Genomic DNA, 19210 nt, shown 5'->3' with positions numbered 1-19210 from the left:
TATGTATTTGGTCAGTTTTTACTATTTTACGTAATTATTTAAGGGGTGAGTATTTTTCACATCGTTTATTCTTTTTTTTTTTTTTTTTGAGCCAGAGTCTCGCTCTGTTGCCCAGGCTGGAGTGCAGTGGGGCGATCTCGTCTCACTGCAAGCTCCGCCTCCTAGGTTCTCACCATTCTCCTGCCTCAGCCTCCCGAGTAGCTGGGACTATAGGTGCCCACCACCACGCCCGGCTAATTTTTTTGTATTTTTTTAGTAGAGACGGGGTTTCACCATGTTGGCCAGGATGGTCTTGATCTCCTGACCTCATGATCCGCCTGCCTCAGCCTCCCAAAGTGCTGGGATTACAGGCGTGAGCCACAGTGCCCGGCCGCATCGTTTATTCTTAAATGTCACTGATAGCATGGTTATTGGAAGTAAGCAAAATTAATCTCATTGGTATAGATTTTAGGGCCTGTATGTTGCTTAAATTCAGAAATTTTTTTCTTGAAACGAAATGCTCTGTATATAGGACATAAACTATAAATTTGTTAATTGGTTTTTAAAAAAATTAAATTTCACTTGACAAAAATGGCAGTCATGGAAAATAAGGAGCCAGCTTTATAAGCTTCTTTGAAAAAATTATAAACATGTATTTTGACATGTTTACTTTAGTTTTTTATACTTATGAGAAATTCTCCCTTGAAAAAGTTCCATTGCCTTTAAACGGTTTGAAATGTTGTTTGAAAGACAGAATCTAACGTCACATTTTTTCATATAGTTGACATAATTATGCTAATTTTGATTTTTAAATCAGAATTTTTCATTAAATATTTGTTTATTTGCAGGTATATTTGCTTACTTAAACTACCATGTTCCTCGAACGAGACGAGAAATCTTAGAGACCCTAATCAAAGGCCTTCAGAGACTGGAGTACAGAGGATATGATTCTGCTGGTACTTTTAAAAAAATACTATGGATTTTGCATGATTATTTAAATAGAGATTATCATTATTATTAATTAGGTGACTAGACTGTTAAAATCTGTTTTGAGTAAATGTAAATTGGAAGAATTTTTGTCTTTTAATCATATTTAAAGGATTTATTTATGTAGTCTCAACAGTGTTACCATTTATGTGGAGTATTGCTTATGATGATCTTCTATTAATTAAGAATATTATTGTAAAAACATCATATGGGGCATTATTGTGGTAAAACAAAATTCACGAAGGTCTTACTCTGTAGATTCTTTTTTCTTTCTTGTAACTTTAATTTTTCTCCATTGATTTCATGTTTTGGCATATAAACTTGCCTCAGATTCTTATTTCTTATTTTTATTATTTATTTTTGAGGTAGGATCTCACTCTGTCACCCAAGCTGGAATGTAGTGGTACAGTCATAGCTCACTGCAGTCTGGAACTCTGGGCTCAGGCAATCCTCCCTCCCCAGCCTCCTAAGTAGCTAGGACTATAGCTGTGCGCCACCATGCCCAGCTAATTTTTAAGAAGTTTTTTTTTTTTTTTTTTGAGACGGAGTCTCACTGTGTCGCCCAGGCTGGAGTGCAGTGGCGCGATCTCGGCTCACTGCAAGCTCCGCCTCCCGGGTTCCCGCCATTCTCCCGCCTCAGCCTCGGAGTAGCTGGGACTACAGGCGCCCGCCACCGCGCCCAGCTAGTTTTTTGTATTTTTAGTAGAGACGGGGTTTCACCGTGTTAGCCAGGAGGGTCTCGATCTCCTGACCTCGTGATCCACCCGCCTCGGCCTCCCAAAGTGCTGGGATTACAGGCTTGAGCCACCGCGCCCGGCCAAGAAGTTTTTATAGAGATGAGAGTCTCACTATGTTGCCTGGGCTGGTCTCAAGCTCCTGGCCTCAAGTGATCGTCCTGCCTTGGCCTTTCAAAGTGCTGGGATTACAGGCAAACCACTGATTCCAGCCTCTTCTATCTTAAATAAGTGACACATAAACATAACTTTCTGGTAACTTTATATTCTACCCTAGCTCCTTCCCTCAACTGTGTCAGAGGTTCCTAAGACCATCCTCAAATCTGATGATTCCCTAGGAGGACTCACAGGACTCAGCATTTGGTTGTAATCATGGCTATGTTTCATTATAGCAAAAGAATACAAAGCACAGTCAGCTAAGGGAGAAGGTGCATGAAGTGAAGTCTTGAGAAAGCTAGGCACAAGTTGCTCACCAGTGGATCAGTGCCTCAGGTTTTCATTGGGGGCTGGTCACGTAGGCACCCTCTGCCTAGCATGTACCAAAATTCTAGACTGTTTGCACAGTTTGTTTAGTGAGATACTTTTGGTTAGGGTGGTAGGAATCCTTCCAAAAACCAAGTTTCAAGATACCAGTGAAGGGCCAACCTTGAAAACAAGCCTTTCTAAGGATAGCAGTTTCACACCTGCTATGTTAACTCTTTTTTGTACACTTAACATTGGCACATGGAATGGGCATTTGTCTTCCTTGACTTTCCTTAGTGATGGAAAGTCAGTTCCTCAACTCCTTTGTTTTTAAAATTCTCTCCTTCCTTAGCTTCTTTGATAACACATCTTATTCTCTTCCTAAGATGCTAAGATTACTTCTTTTCTGTTTGCTTTGGAGGCTCCTTTCTTCTACTTACAGCTCGAATATTAATGTCCTTCAAGATTCTTTTTGAGATGAGTCTTGCTCTGTCACCCAGGCTGGAGTGCAATGGTGCGATCTTGGCTCACTATTGCAACTTTTGCCTCCCAGATTCAAGTGATTCTCCTGCCTCAGCCTCTCCAGTAGCTGGGATTACAGGTGCACGCCACCACGCCTGGCTAATTTTTGTAATTTTAGTAGAGATGGGGTTTCACCGTGTTGCCTAGGCTGGTCTTGAACTCCTGACCTTAGGAGATCCACCCACCTTGACCTCCCAAAGTGCTGGGATTATAGACGTGAGCCCCTGCACCCAGCCAAGATTCTTTTCTAGGCCCACTTCTCTTATTTGGTGTCTTCATGGGTGAGCTCTGACTTTATCAGTCTTCTTTTTTTTTAGAAATGAAGTCTTAACTCTGTCATAAGGCTGGAGTGCAGTGGCGTGATCTTGGCTCACTGCAGCCTCCACCTTCTGAGTTCAAGCAATTCTCCTGCCTCAGCCTCCTGAGTAGCTGGGATTACAGGCGCCTGCCACCACTCCCAGCTAATTGTTGTATTTTTAGTAGAGATGGTTTCACCATGTTGGCCAGGATGGGCTCAATCTCCTGACCTTGTGATCCCCCCACCTCAGCCTCCCAAAGTGGTGGAATTACAGGCGTAAGCCACCATGCCCGGCCCATCAACCTTCTATTAATATATGTTGGTAACTTCTTTGTTTTCTTCTCTTTATTTTTTATTTTAATTTTTGTGTGTGTGAGTATGTTGGTGACTTCTAATCCAGATATATTTCTTCTAATCTGGATGTATCTCCCAAGCTGTATTCTAGGCCTCCTGGAAGTTTTTTCCTAGATAGACCATGATATTTTAAACTTTGCATGTTCAAAAATTGAACTGAGGCCAGGCGTGGTGACTCATGCCTGTAATCCGAACGAACACTTTGGGAGGCTGAGGTGGATGGATCACTTGAGGTAAAGAGTTCAAGACCAGCCTAACCAACATGGTGAAACCCTGTCTGTACTAAAAAAAAAACAAAAATTAGCCACGCATTGTGGCATGTACCTGTAATCCCAGCTACCTGGGAGGGTGAGGCAGGAGAATTGCTTGAACCTGGGAGGCGGAGGTTGCAGGGAGCCGAGATTGCGCCACTGTCCTCCATTCTGGGTGACAGAGCAAGACTGTGTCTCAAAAAAAAAAAAAAGAAAAGAGAAAAATAAGCTCAATATACTGCAGTCCTCACCCTACTTCCCACTCTGTTTTTTATTTGTTTTTGAGATGAATCTCACTCTGTTGCCCAGGCTGGAGTGCAATGGCGCGATCTCAGCTCACTGCAACCTCCACCTCTCGGGTTCAAGCCATTCTCCTGCTTTAGCCTCCCAAGCAGCTGGGATTACAGGCATGCCCAGTGTTTTTCTATGTCCCTTTTATTGAGAATCATTCAACAAGTCCTTGGAGCCATTCTACAAGTTCTTTGAGGTATTCCAGACTTCTCCTGCTTTCTCACTTACATTCAGTCAGTTCCACTTCCCAATATCATTTATCTCTGTCTGCATTACCACTGTTTAGTTCAGGTCCCCTTCATTTTTGCTTTGCTGTAGCTGTAGCTTTTGACAACTGTTTCTCTCCCTCCAGTTCTTTCTCTACACTGTTTCTAGAAGGGCTTTGCTAAACATTTTTGCCAAATCACTTCTCTGCTTAAAGGACAGTGTTTTCCCAGTATCTTCAGGGTAGCTTTTTCAAGTTCGTTAGCAACTTAAGGAGACTGTTAAGAGATGTGTTCTATGACCTTCCTTCCTTAGCTACCTTCTGAGGTGGGTGCCCATCTTTGCATTTCTCCATTGTATCCCAGCTGTAACCTATAGTATTTTTATTATAAGTCATAATTATGCTGAATTATTTTTTCCTTGTCTATCTTCTCGATAGACTTAGAAATTTGAGGACGGGAATGGAGTTATTTTTGTTCTTGTGTCTAGCAGCTATCCTGGTTCTTGATACACAACAGGTTTTCAGTAGATGTTGAATTGATAAATAAGTGAATTAGTTAGATGAGAATATATTTTTTAATTAAAAATTTTGCCTCACATTAATAATTTTATCAGTAGCCAGTTTCTAAATCTTGCTTTTTTACCTTATGATGGTTTAGGTGTGGGAGTTGATGGAGGCAATGACAAAGATTGGGAAGCCAATGCCTGCAAAATCCAGCTTATTAAGAAGAAAGGAAAAGTTAAGGCACTGGATGAAGAAGTTCACAGTAACGTACTTAAGTTGATTTTTGTCCCCCTTCCCCTTCTCTTTCTTTTCCCCTCCCCATTCTCCACCAAGTTACTCCCTCCCCCCATATTTTGGGACCCATTTTAATGATAATGGTCTGTAACATTGAAGGGAGGAAAGAAAAGTAGTTTTGTTACTGTCTGGACTAGTTTTAAAATGTGCCTGAGCCTGAAAAATAATCATTGCAACTAGGGAAGGAAATTAGTTAGGTATATACCTTCAGCAAGCTCTGAATAATAAGTATCTTCAGAGCCACCATTCCTGAGGAAGAGCTTTCCATGGGACAAAAGGTATTTTTAGTGATGCCCTTATACACGTGTCTTCACTTGCTAATTGTCTTCACTTTGAATTAAATGCCTAGCTTGGATGTAGTCAATTTTGACGTTGCATCTTTGAGTAAGTCTGATAGAATCTGGTAAGTATCATGTTCTCCCTCATAGTTTTCTTCTCTGGCACAAGGATTGTCAGAGATGTATGCCCCATCAAAGAGGATTTACTTCTCAGTATTTAGGTCATAACATTATGCTTACACATTTTATTTTTTCACAAGAAACTTGAAAACAAAACAAACTTTGAAGTAGATTGATTGAAAAAATACTTTTAAAATTCTCCACAAAATCCAGGAAACAGCAAGTATTTTATGTACCTACTCATATGAATGCCATCAGAATCATTGTGGAAGAGTACAGGTAGAGGAAAATGATGGATTTTGTCTTTTTTTTCCCCCACATAAGCGATACATTTAGCTTTGTAGTACTTGTTTAACAGATTAAATCAATACTTATTTTGCCTGTATTGTAGTGTAAGATTAGCTAGGGGTAAAGCAGACACCCAAATAACTACACTTCAAAAACAATAGTATAAATATCTACTGTGTGTTCTGCATCCTGTATACCAGGCTGATATAGTGGGTTCTGTAGGAGAGAACAACAGACATTGCTGTGAGATTCAGGGGAGAGTTGCCACAAGTTGAAGAGACTGGGAATACGTAGGGAATGGGTGCTCATTATATTTGGTCAGTGAAGATGTGAAGGGAGGACCTTCTGAGTAGAATAGCATAGAAAGATAAGAATAGTAATGGCAGGTTTGAATGATAGTAGTCCTTTTTATTTAAAGTATTGGTAGACAAATATGGGAGGTTATAAAGGCAGATTGTGAACAGAATCACCATTATTCAATGTCAACATATTGAAACATGCCTCTTCGCAGTAAACTTTTTTTTTCCCCCCAGATGGAGTCTTGCTGCAATGCCCAGGCTGGAGTGCAATGGCACAGGCTTGGCTCACTGCAACCTCTGCCTCTCAGGTTCAAGCGATTCTCCTGTTTCAGCCTCCCGAGTAGCTGGGATTATAGACATGTGCCACCATGCCTGGCTAATTTTTGTATTTTTGGTAGCGATGGGGTTTCACTATATTGGCCAGGCTAATTTTGAACTCCTGACTGCAAGTGATCCACCCACCTCGGCCTCCCAAAGTACTGGGATTACAGGCATTAGCCACTGTGCCTGGTCAACTGGTTTGTGTTTGAAGCGTAATTATTTGAGTGTCTGCTTTACTCCTAGCTAATTTTTTTTTTTTCTTTTTAAAGATGGACTCTTGGTCTCTTGCCCAGGCTGGAGTGTAGTGACACAATCTCGGCTTACTGCAACCTCTGCTTCCTGGTTCAAGCAATTCTCCTGCCTCAGCCTCCCGGGTAGTTGGGATTACAGGCGTGTGCCACCACATCTGGCTAATTTTTGTATTTTTAGTAGAGACGGGATTTTGCCATGTTGGCCAGGCTGGTCATGAATTCCTGACCTCAGGTGATCCACCCTCTTTGGCCTCCCAAAGTGCTAGAATTACAGGCTTGAGCCACTGTGCCTGGCCAACCCCTAGCTAATCTTACCCTACAATGCATGCAAAATAAGTATTGATTGAATTTATTAGCTACAAATGGAAACTTGCAGCTATTACTGGTGAATTTGTGACTGGTAAATCACTTTAAAGAGCAATCTGGCAATATCTACCTGGGAAATGCCTATACCCTGAGACTAAGCACTTCCACTCTTGGATATATACGTGAAGGAAACACAATGAACAAGGTGACATGACAACAAGATTCATTGTCACAAAATTTTGGAAACAGCCTAAATGTCTGTAAATAAGGGAATGGGATGGATGATATAATAAGTTGTGTATGCTGGGTGTGGTGGCTCATGCCTGTAATCCTAGCTCTTTGGGAGGCCAAGGTGGGCAGATTGCCTGAGCTCTGGAGTTTGAGACCAGCCTGGGTGACATGGTGAAACCCCATCTCTACTAAAATACGAAAATTAGCCGGGTGTGGCAGCGTGTGCCCATAATTCCAGCTAGTTGGGGAGGCTGAGGCAGTAGAATCACTTGAATCCAGGAAGCAGATCTTGCCTTGAGCTGAGATCACGCCGCTGCACGCCAGCCTGGACAACAGAGTGAGACTCCCATCTCCACAAAAGAACAACAACAAAAACAACAAAAAATAAGTTGTATATGATAGTGAATGACCATATGTAGCTTTTGAAAGGAGTGCACTGAATCTGGTTCTGCATATGGGAACATGGATAATTCCTGGTATGTAAAGTATAGGACATTTAAAAACACAGAATGATACTGTCATTTATGGTCTCATGTAAACATAATCATAGTTTAAAAGTCATGTATAGTAAGACTGTCAACTTGAGAATCCTCTGAGGAGGAAATGAATGGGATGGGGATATAAAGGATGTATCAATTGCATTTTTTTTACATTTATTTATTTAGAGTTTCCATATACCACATTGATTTTTTACATTTTAGATCCTAAAAAATATGTAAAGCACAAATGAGTAGATGTTTCGTTAACTCTGAGTATGGGTAGTTGGGTGTTCATTATTCCCAGCAAATTTAAATATGTTTTAAGTATTTTTTTTAAAAAGGGAAGATGACATCTGAGAAAAAGCAGGCAGAGGGCAAGGAGCCATGGGAGTAGAGGTAGGTTAACATGGAAGATGCAAATGAGGAAATTATTGAAGCAGTACGGCCCAAGAAGATCAAGGCACAGGCAAGCAGTTGGCCTTTAACGGAAAGAGTGTACTTTAGGAATCAAAGGTAAAAGACAAACTTAAAGCAGATAATTACCAGGTGAGAGGACAAAAGCTGAGTAAAGTGGAAATTGAGGGACTGCAGGTAGGATTGAGCTTTACAGAGAATAGAAAAGATATGATGAACTGTCGGGGAACTGGATTGAGCTATCAGTTTAATGAATAAGGAACTTGGATACATGTTTCCTAAGTAGCAACAGTGAAATAGGTATGCTGATTACCATGAATTTGAAAGGGTCTTAATTTACAGAATTTTCTGACTTTATTCAGTATTGCTTGGCAGTGGATGGGAGACGAGAAACTGAGTGTGGGGGTTATCTAGACTTAAGATTCAGCAAAGGGCTTTAAAACGGGTAACAGACAATAAGGAGGAGTCAAGGATTCAAAGTCATGATTAATTTATATGACATGAAATATTTATTGTGGGAAATGTGCTTATTGTCATAGCAATAAGTTTTTTCTTACTAGACATTCGGTAATGTCCCTACGGCAACAGTGAAATAAAGGTGTGGTAATTACCATGAATTTGAAATGGATTCTTTTTTTTTTTTTTTTTTTTTTTTTTTTTTTTGAGACGGAGTCTCGCTCTGTCGCCCAGGCTGGAGTGCTGTGGCCGGATCTCGGCTCACTGCAAGCTCCGCCTCCCGGGTTCACGCCATTCTCCTGCCTCAGCCTCCCGAGCAGCTGGGACTACAGGCGCCCACCACCTCGCCCGGCTAGTTTTTTGTATTTTTAGTAGAGACGGGGTTTCACCGTGTTAGCCAGGATGGTCTCGATCTCCTGACCTCGTGATCCACCCGACTCGGCCTCCCAAAGTGCTGGGATTACAGGCTTGAGCCACCGCGCCCGGCCTGAAATGGATTCTATATACAGAATCTTGTGACTTTCTCCAGTATTGCTTGCGAGCATGCGTGGGGGGATACTGCTTTAATTATAGTTAGCTTTAAAAAGTAGTCAAACAGGCCTGGTGCAGTGGCTCACACCTGTAATCCCAGCACTTTGGGAGGCCGAGGTGGGCGGATTACCTGAGGTCAGGAGTTCAAGACCAGCCTGGCCAACATGGTGAAACCCTGTCTGTACTAAAAATAAGAAAAATTAGCCAGGCGTGGTGGTGTGCACCTGTAATCCCAACTACTCAGGAGACTGAGGCAGGAGAATTGCTTGAACCCGGGAGGCGGAGGTTGCAGTGAGCCAAGATTGCACCATTGCACTCACTCCAGCCTGGGCAACAAGAGCGAAACTCTGTTTCAAAAAAAAAAAAAAAAAAAAAAAAAATTATATATATATATATATATGTATATAAAAAGTAGTCAAAGACATGTTTTCATTTCTTGCATTAGCCTGTTGAATAACGGTAAATAGTAATCCTGTACTTTTCTTTTTTTTTTTTTTTTTGTTTTTTGTTTTTTTTTTTTTTTTGAGATGGAGTCTCGCTCTGTCGCCCAGGCTGGAGTGCAGTGGCGCGATCTCGGCTCACTGCAAGCTCCACCTCCCGGGTTTACGCCATTCTCCTGCCTCAGCCTCCCGAGTAGCTGGGACTACAGGCGCCCGCCATCTCGCCCGGCTAGTTTTTTGTATTTTTTTTTTGTTGAGACGGGGTTTCACTGTGTAGACCAGGATGGTCTCGATCTCCTGACCTCGTGATCCACCCGTCTCGGCCTCCCAAAGTGCTGGGATTACAGGCTTGAGCCACCGCGCCCGGCAATCCTGTACTTTTCTTGAGGTCATTTATCAGGTTGCCTTAATTATTCAGAGCACAGTTAAGCGAGGAAAGAATAGATGCATGATTTTATTCTTTGATTGATTGAGCCATCCAACAAAAGTGTATCTGCCATGTATACCTTTTAGTGCTTAGGATTCAAAAATAATAAGGTAGGCTGTTTTTATAGAACTCAAATTCTAGTGGAAGCTAGGTTGACAACATATCATAAATGTAATAGTACAACAGAATATACCATTGTGATTTTATTTATTTATTATTTATTTATTTATTTTTGAGATGGAGTCTTGCTCTTTTGCCCAAGCTGGAGGGCAGTGGCACAATCTTGGCTCACTGTAACTTACCCTTCCTGGGTTCAGTTGATTATCCTGCCTCCTGAGTAGTTGGGATTACAGGCGTGAGCTACCACGCCCAGCTAATTTTTAAAATAGAGACAGGGTTTCACCATGTTGGCTAGGCTGGTCTTGAACTCCTGACTTCAGGTGATCCACCTGCCTCGGCCTCCCAAAGTGCTGGGATTACAGGCATGAGCCATGGTGCCCAGCCAGTTTGCTCTTAATTTAGACCTAATTCTGATAAACTTTGTTTTCTGGGTTCTTAGCCAAATGAATTTTATATTTAGGAAATTAAGAGCATTACTAGTTAATAACTGGAGCTGTCCATTTTTTTTTTTAAGAAGCCCCAAGAAAAGATAGCTTATATGAAAAATAAATTAAGAACCAGCTACTTTTTTTGTTTGTTTGTTTTTTGAGAGGGAGTCTTGCTCTGTCACCCAGGCTGGAGTGCAGTGGTGTGATCTCAGCTCACTGCAACCTCCGCCTCCTGGGTTCAAGTGGTTATCCTGCCTCTGCCTCCGGAGTAGCCAGGACTACAGGCGCGTGCCACCATGCCTGGCCAATTTTTGTACTTTTGCTAGAGACGGGGTTTTCCCATGTGGGTCAGGCTAGTCTTGAACTCCTGACCTTAGGTGATCCGCCTGCCTTGGCCTCCCACAGTGCTGGGATTACAGGTGTGAGCCACTGCACTCGGCCTCCTAAGTCTTTTAATCACTATTTTGAATATGCCTGATCTTTAGTTTCAGTGATTGTATATTCCAAGAGAGTAGCATTGTAATAATTATATTTAAATATAGCTTATAGCATTATCTCTGCAGCATGATTTAATACTGAAATTTTTCTTTTCATATTCTTCAGAGCAACAAGATATGGATTTGGATATAGAATTTGATGTACACCTTGGAATAGCTCATACCCGTTGGGCAACACATGGGGAACCCAATCCTGTCAATAGCCACCCCCAGCGATCTGATAAAAATAATGGTATGGAAAGATTTTTCGTGCTTTGGAATGATTGTGGAAGCCTAATAATGGGGGCAGAAAGAAGGCTCTTGGATTTTCATTATTTTAATTATTTTTCATTTGGAAAATTTCAGACATTCAGAAGTCATAGAGAGTATACAGAGCTGAGAATACTGGCTCATGCCTATAATCCCAGCACTTTGGGAGCCTGAGTTGGGAGGATTGCTTGAGTCCAGGAGTTCACAATCAGCCCTCACAACATAGTGAGATACCGTCTCTACAAAAAATAAAAAAATAAGTTAGGCATGGTGGTGCATGCCTATAGTCCCAGCTACTTGAGAGACTGAGGTAGGAGGATTGTTTAAGCCCAGGAGGTAGAGGCTGCAGTGAGCCGTGGTTGTACATCACGCCGTTGGCCTCCAACCTGGACAACAGAATGAGACCCTTTCTGCCCACAATGCCTGGCTAATTTTTGTATATTTAGTAGAGACGGAGTTTCACTGTGTTGGCCAGGCTGGTCTTGAACTCCTGATCTCAAGTGATCCTCCTGTCTTGGCCTCCCAAAGTGCTGGGATTATAGGCGTGAGCCGCTGCTCCTGGCTGAGAACTTTTGTTATCGGTTTTGTCCTTAGGGCATATCTCTCTAGAAATGTATAACCAAATTACTGTGTTTTAGAGTTACTTGGAATAGTCTTTCTCCATGCAGTTGTGCTACTGGCTGGATACATGTTACTTTAATATGTTGAAAAAAAATTTTTTTTGAATTATTATTATTTTTTGAGACTGAGTCTTGCTCTGTCGCCCAGGCTGGAGCACAGTAGTGTGATATGGGCTCACTGCAACCTCCACCTCCCGAGCTCAAGCAATTCTCTTGACTCAGCCTCCCAAGTAGCTGGGACTACAGGCGTGTGCCACCACGCCAGGGTAATTTTTTATATTTTTAGTAGAGACGGGGTTTCACTGTGTTAGCCAGGATGGTCTTGATTTCCTGACCTTATGATCTGCCCACCTCAGCCTCCTAAAGTGCTGGGATTACAGGCGTGTGTCACCACACCCAGGTAAGTTTTTGTATTTTTAGTAGAGATGGGGTTTCACTGTGTTAGCCAGGATGGTCTCAATCTCCTGACCTTGTGAACAGCCCACCTCAGTCTCCTAAAGTGCTAGGATTACAGGCGTGAGCCACTGTACCCGGCCTGTTTTTTATTTTTAAGGATTGGTATTATTTAAAAATAGATGTTATTTATGATTATTTAAAGTATTTACATAATTCTGAAGTCACATCTTTAAAACAAGACATATTAAAAGAAGTCTACCCAGCACTTTGAGAGGCTGAGATGGAGGGATTGCTTGAGCCTGGGAGTTTGAGACCAGGTTTGAGCGACATAGTGAAACCCTGTGCCTACAGAAAATACAAAAATTAGCTTGATGGTGGCATGCACCTGTAGTCCAAGCTACTCGGGAGACTGAGGCAGGAGGATCACCTGAACCTGGGGGTTGAGGCTGCAGTGAGCCATGATTGCGCCATTGCCGCCATTGCACTTCAGCCTGGGCAACAGGGTGAGACTGTCTCAACGAAACAAGTCTAGACTCTTCTGTTTCCTCTTATTCCCTGTGTAGATAACATTCACCAATTATTGAGTCTGTTCTTTCATAAGGAAATACATACAGAATACATACAAAAGTGTATATGTGTGTATTTATCCCTCCCCATTTTTTTCCTTTTATTTTAGAGACAGGGTCTCACTCCTCCACCCAGGCTGGGTTACAGTGGTGAGATCATAGTTCACTGTAACCTCAAATTCTTGGGCACAAGTGATCTTCCTGCCTCAGCCTCCTAAGTAGCTAGGATCACTGGCTTGCACCACCACACCCAGCTAATTTATTTTATTTTTGTAGAGATAGGGGTCTTGCTTTGTTGCCCAGGCTGGTTACAAATTCCTTGACTCAAGTAATCTTCCCACCTCAGCCTCCCAAAGTGCTGAGATTACAGGCATGAGACACTGCACCCAGCGCTTTCTGATATTTAATTTAATTCAGAAGCTGCCTATTTAGGCTTCTTGTGCTTCAATAATTACTATTGAATATGGTCATTTTGGTAGCAATAATTTAGACTTTTGACACTGACAAGGCCTTTATGAAAGATTCCCAAAAACTTACATCTAGATTATGTTTTGAGAATTTGGCTTTAAGTTAAAGCCTTTAAATTAGCTATTTATGAATCTCTTTGTTCTAGAATTAAGTTTTTTTTTTTTTTTCTTTTTGAGACAGAGTCTTGCTCTGTTGCCCAGGCTAGAGTGCAATGGCGTGCTTTCCCCATACTGCAACCTCTGCCTTCCGGTTTCAAGCATTCTTCTGCCTCAAGCCTCCTAAGTAGCTGGGTACAGGTGCCTGTCACCACGTCCGACAATTTTTTGTATTTTTAGTAGAGGCAAGGTTTCACCACATTGGCTAGGCTGGTCTCGAACTTCTGAGCTCAGGTGATCCGTCTATCTCAGCCCCCCAGAATGTTGGGATTATAGGCGTGAGCCACCACATCCGGCAAGTTTTTTTATAAATTTATTTTAGTACTTGCTGTCATCTTCTCTCAAAAATCTAGTGAAAATGTTTATTATTTGGTTTCTAATTACTATCAGCCAAAATGTCAGATCTTTACGTATATTAAAAACATTGTGGCCGGGCGCGGTGGCTCAAGCCTGTAATCCCAGCACTTTGGGAGGCCGAGACGGGCGGATCACGAGGTCAGGAGATCAAGACCATCCTGGCTAACATGGTGAAACCCCGTCTCTACTAAAAAATACAAAAAACTAGCTGGGCGAGGTGGCGGGCGCCTGTAGTCCCGGCTACTCGGGAGGCTGAGGCAGGAGAATGGCGTAAACCCAGGAGGCGGAGCTTGCAGTGAGCTGAGATCCGGCCACTGCACTCCAGCCTGGGCGGCAGAGCGAGACTCCGTCTCAAAAAAAAAAAAAAAAAAAAAAAAAAGAACATTGTGAGGGGCCGGGTGTGGTGACTCATGCCTGTAATCCTAGCACTTTAGGAGGCCAAAGCAGGTGGATCACGTGAAGTTAGGAGTTCGAGACCAGCCTGGCCAACATGGCAAAACCCCGTCTCTATTAAAAATACGAAAATTAGCTGGGCATGGTGGCATGCACTGGTAATCCCAGCTACTTGAGAGGCTGAGCCAGGAGAATTGTTTGAACCCGAGAGGTAGAGGTCACAGTGAGTCGAGATCTTGCCACTTCACTCCAGTCTGGGCGACAGAGCAAGACTTTGTCTCAAAAAAGAAAAAAGAACATTTTGGTCTGGCATAGTGGCTCATGTGTATATTCTCAAGACACTGGAAGAATGAAGTGAGAGGGTTGCTTCAGCTCAGGAGACCAGCCTGGGCACCGTAGTGAGACTCTCTACAGAAAAATAAAACAATTAGTTGAGTGTGGTATAAGCAGCTGTAATCCCAGCTGCTTGGAAGGCTGATGTGGAAGAATCACCTGAGCCCAGGATCCTGGTCAAGGCTGCAGTGAGTCATGATTGAGCCACTGCACTCCAGCTTGGTGACAGAGCAACGTCGTGTCTCCAAAAAAAAAAAAAAAGAATATTTTGATAATTTAATATAAAATTTAATTTAGCAGTAATTTTTCTCCTAACTGAAACGAACTCTGAATAATAAATCCAGGATTGGCAGGAGTTTTTTTGGTTCTCTGTTGCCCAGGCTGGAGTGCAGCGGTGCGATCTCGGCTCACTGCAACCTCTGCCTCCCAGATTCAAGCGATTCTCCTGCCTCAGCCTCCCAAGTTGCTGGGTTTACAGGCACATGCCACCACGCCTGGCTAAGTTTTTGTATTTTTAGAGAGACAGGGTTTCACCGTGTTGAACAGGATGGTCTCAAACTCCTGACCTCAGGTGATCCGCCCACTTCGGCCTCTGAAAGTGCTGGATTACAGGCGTGAGGCACCGCGCTCAGCCAGATTGGTAGTTTTTATGTACCATCAGTGGCTACAAATAGTGATATTGTCAACTCTTGATTATCTGTTCTTACAGTTTTCGAAGTTAGTTAAAAAAGAAGAAAATTATCCCAAGATCATATCTATCTTCTCTTGGAATGATACGTTAGCATTTATTTCTCTGACATTCTGTGACTTACCTGGATCTCAAACAAGTTAACTATAGAACTGATTGGCTTTTCTTAGCAAATTCCTTAGTTCTAGTTCTTAAACTCATTTAGTGTAAATCAGATTATTGTTTTAGTTTGAAAGGCCTTCTCTTTAAACTTATACTCAAGAATGAATGAACAGAGAAATAAGAATAGTATTTAGTTCAGCTCTCTCATTTTGCAAATGAGGCAACAGACCCAATAAACTTGCTCCTTTCATGGTAACATTTTGTTACTAGCTTGCCACAACTGAAATTGTTATCTCTAGACTTCCTGTTTATTTCCCCACTGTACCCACCTCCCCTGCACTGTGTACTTTGGCTATGCCACATAAACAATGCTGCTGATCTACGTGATGATAATCTGATAATGAGAAGTAGATGTAATTATGTTATAAATAAATAGTATAGCATGTTACAAATTTTTGACTTGAAAAAAATCCAGTTACAGTAATAGATATTTTAGGTTTCTCAGACTTCTAACTTTTCTGTCATCAACACTTGCTCTTTTAGAATTTATTGTTATTCACAATGGAATCATCACCAACTACAAAGACTTGAAAAAGTTTTTGGTAAGTAAGGTGACCTCAAAAGACACCAGTCTTTGAGAATACTTCTAACGAGAGCAGTGGGGTTGGTTTTTGGGATGTGCAACACCATATAGGTGTCATCAAGTAATTCCTTGGACAATTCCAAGGGCATGGTGGTTTATTGAACTTTTCTTTGCTAAGAGTGGAACAATTCTGTTTTTTGATATGAAAAGGAAATGATTAGTATTTGACTGTAATATACATGACAAAAGGCTCAAATAAGATTGGAATTTTGTGGAGACATTTTTTACGTTATGAGAGATTCTGTTATGTTTTAAAGTTCCTAGGACATATTAATACAAGAATAATCAATACAAATAAAATGAAAGTTCTGTGTCCTAAATAGCTATATACTGTATTGTTGTGGTCATAATGTTGACCTGCATGAGTGCTTTCTCAGGGCTGTTCAATTGAACTTTCTCCAGTGATGGAAGGTGTAGTGTATCTGGGCTATTCAGTATAGTAACCACTGTCCATATGTGGTTGTTCAGCTAGTATGACTGAGGAACTGAATTTTAAATTTTATTTAATTTTAATTAAATTGAAATAGCCACATACAGCTAATGGCTATTTATTGGACAGTAAGTTAAGTGTATATTCAGTTACACAGAGTACAACACTGTTTTGAAGTCACTCTAATCAGATGGTGACTTTAATTTTGTATAATGGGATATGGTGTTCAAAGAATATTAGAAATTAGTGAAATATTTGAGGGGACAATTGTGTAGAAAAGGTTTTTATGTCATGAATATTTCTTTAATTGTATCTTTTTTTCTTTCTACTTACAGGAAAGCAAAGGCTATGACTTCGAATCTGAAACAGATACAGAGACAATTGCCAAGCTTGTTAAGTATATGTATGACAATCAGGAAAGTCAAGATACCAGCTTTACTACTTTGGTGGAGAGAGTTATCCAACAATTGGTATTAAGCCACACTTTAAAAGATAATTATGCCAACATTAATCATGAGAAACTTTCTGGAAATTAAGTTTGATAAGCAGGAGCTGTGCTTTTTTTTTTTTTTGTCTTTTATTTCTCATATAACTATTCAGGTTGAATAATTTTGAGAGACTGATTGATTTATTGATTCCCCCCTACCCTCCACTTGAAATTCTACTTACTTCATTCTGGTTTAATGTCATGAGAATGAAAAATAATCCAAAATCAAAGTGTGTCTAACAGTTATACGTATATATACACATCCATACGCACCACACGTGGACATGTACACCGTACACACAATGGAGGATTAGTTATTCCCTTGCTTCTTGCTCATCGAATGTTCTTCTCAACCAATAACTTAGCACAATGGTAGCTTCACAGCTGCCAGTTTATATTCTGGGATAATGCCTGCTTGTCTCTGAGCCAACAAAGTCAACTACTTATTTTTCCTTCTGGGGACTTTTCCTTAGCCCTGAAGGAAGGCTTTTCTATAGGTAGAAAAGCATTTCCAAGCCCATGAGAAAAGCAGTATTCTTTTTGATTCTATCCAACATTCTTAATTAAAGATTAAAGACATCAAAGATCTACAAATGTCCAAATCCATAGAGATACCTACATCTCCCTTCCTCACTCATAACTCTAGCTTTCCCACTTAAAAGTCCTTAACTCCCCAACTAAGGTCCAACCCTCACTTCCCTCCCACCTACACCCAAATCTTATATCTGTAGCAAAAAGAGGAAGCAGGAAAATGGAGAACGTAGAGGCCTATTCCTTCTCTTTACCCAAGGCAGAGTAGAGTAATGTGCCTTCCCAGCTTTTTCTTGTTTCTAATAGGCTTTGCCTTTTATTCGTCGTGTAATCCAGTTTGTGTTCCAGGGTGGTTCTTCCCTCTCCTACTTCATGTTCCTCTTTTATCTGTTCTTGATTCCTGTAAGCCCTGTCCCTGAGGATTCGGGTTGATGGAGTTGTGTGGTGTGCATGTTAATAATTGTATATATTTATATCTCTAATATCAAGGTCAGAAAGAGTGGAAGTTAACAGTGGTGTACAATTACTAGGGCAGAGAATACGTTTTGGATTTTGATCTTGGGATCTTTTCTAATTCATTCTTTCCTCTGATAATCCATAGTCTTATGACGACATAGATAGGTAAATGATGGAGATAGGATATATCGGTTGAGAAGGTTCATAACCTGTACAAAAGATGACTTTCTAAATGATCTATTTTTGGAGTTGTTATCTGTTGAGCATATTTTGAGTGTAGGCTTGGTTAAAAAAGTGGATCTTGGCGTGGTGGCTCATGCTTGTAATCCCAGCACTTTGGGAGGCTGAGGCGGGCGGATCATGAGGTCAGGAGATTGAGATCATCCTGGCCCAACATGGTGAAACCCTGTCTCTACTAAAAATACAAAAATTAGCTGGTTGTGGTGACGCGTGCCTGTAATCCCAGCTACTTGGGAGACTGAGGCAGGAGAATCGCTTGAACCAGGGAGTCGGGGGTTGCGGTGAGCCAAAATCGTGCCATTGCACTCCAGCCTGGTGACAGAGTGAGACTCCATCTCAAAAAAAAAAAAAAAAAAAAGTGGGTCTTGGATACACCAAAGCTTAGGAGTGTTTAAACTTTAGACTTGTTTATAAACTGATATAAAAGAGCATTTGTGTGAACAAAAAATTTCTGTGCTAAAGTCAGTATGTTCTAGGCATTTCTGACTTGATAATTGATTATAGTAAATATTGCTAATGCATTTTTTTCGCTCCATAGGAAGGTGCTTTTGCACTCGTATTTAAAAGTGTTCATTTTCCTGGGCAAGCAGTTGGCACAAGGTACATACACCCCTAACAATGACTAATGTATTTCAACATATTTGAGTTACATGTTTATTCTTCGTAGACTATACATGACCCTTTATTATAAAGGCTCTGCCCTTTATTAGATATGTTCATGTGAGCATATTTTCACATGCTCCTTCTTGTCTGTTGTTTTACCACTCTTCCATTTAACAGAATCCCTTAACAGGCCGGGCGCTGTGGCTCAGACATGTAATCCTAGCATTATGGGAGGTCGAGGCGGGTGGATCATCTGAGGTTAGGAGTTTGAGACCAGCCAGGCCAACATGGCGAAACCCTGTCTCTACTAAGAGTACAAAAATTAGCTGGGTGTGGTAGCACATGCCTGTAATCCCAGCTACTTGGGAGGCTGAGGCAGGAGAATCGCTTGAACCCAGGAGGCAAGAGGTTTCAGTGAGCCAACATCGTGCCATTGCACTCCAGTGTGGCCTACAGAGCGAGACTGTCTGAAAAAAGAAAAGAAAAAAGAAAAAATACATTTTGGCATTTAATTGGCCTTTTGTCTTTGTTGGGCGCACCAAGGTTACTTTGTGAATTTGGATATTGAATATTATCTAATAAAGTTAAAGTATTAGCTTTCTCTGTATTTTTTGAAACATGTATTCTAGACAGATTCCTAGATAATTGTACCATCATTACTTCTTAATAGGATATTTAGGCCTAATCCTGAAGTCCTAAGTGAGGTACCCTAAGATATGGTAAGAG

At 41.2% G+C, this 19210-nt stretch overlaps 1 protein-coding gene across 1 annotated transcript in view; it reads left to right on the top strand.

The window, feature by feature from the left end:
* Positions 1–19210, top strand: part of GFPT1 (glutamine--fructose-6-phosphate transaminase 1) — a 65418-nt gene that overhangs the window by 14091 nt on the left and 32117 nt on the right. The window contains exons 2-7 of the mRNA XM_033239295.1: positions 828–935; positions 4742–4849; positions 10874–10999; positions 15638–15696; positions 16503–16637; positions 18420–18481. Of these exons, the coding sequence (XP_033095186.1) occupies positions 828–935; positions 4742–4849; positions 10874–10999; positions 15638–15696; positions 16503–16637; positions 18420–18481 (598 nt within the window). The remainder of the gene's footprint in view (positions 1–827; positions 936–4741; positions 4850–10873; positions 11000–15637; positions 15697–16502; positions 16638–18419; positions 18482–19210) is intronic.

Source organism: Trachypithecus francoisi, unplaced genomic scaffold (assembly GCF_009764315.1).
Source record: "Trachypithecus francoisi isolate TF-2019V2 unplaced genomic scaffold, Tfra_2.0 Lachesis_group17, whole genome shotgun sequence".
NCBI classification, from domain to species: domain Eukaryota; kingdom Metazoa; phylum Chordata; class Mammalia; order Primates; family Cercopithecidae; genus Trachypithecus; species Trachypithecus francoisi.
Note: the sequence above shows the minus strand (reverse complement) of the source record. Positions and strands in the feature narration are given on the sequence as shown.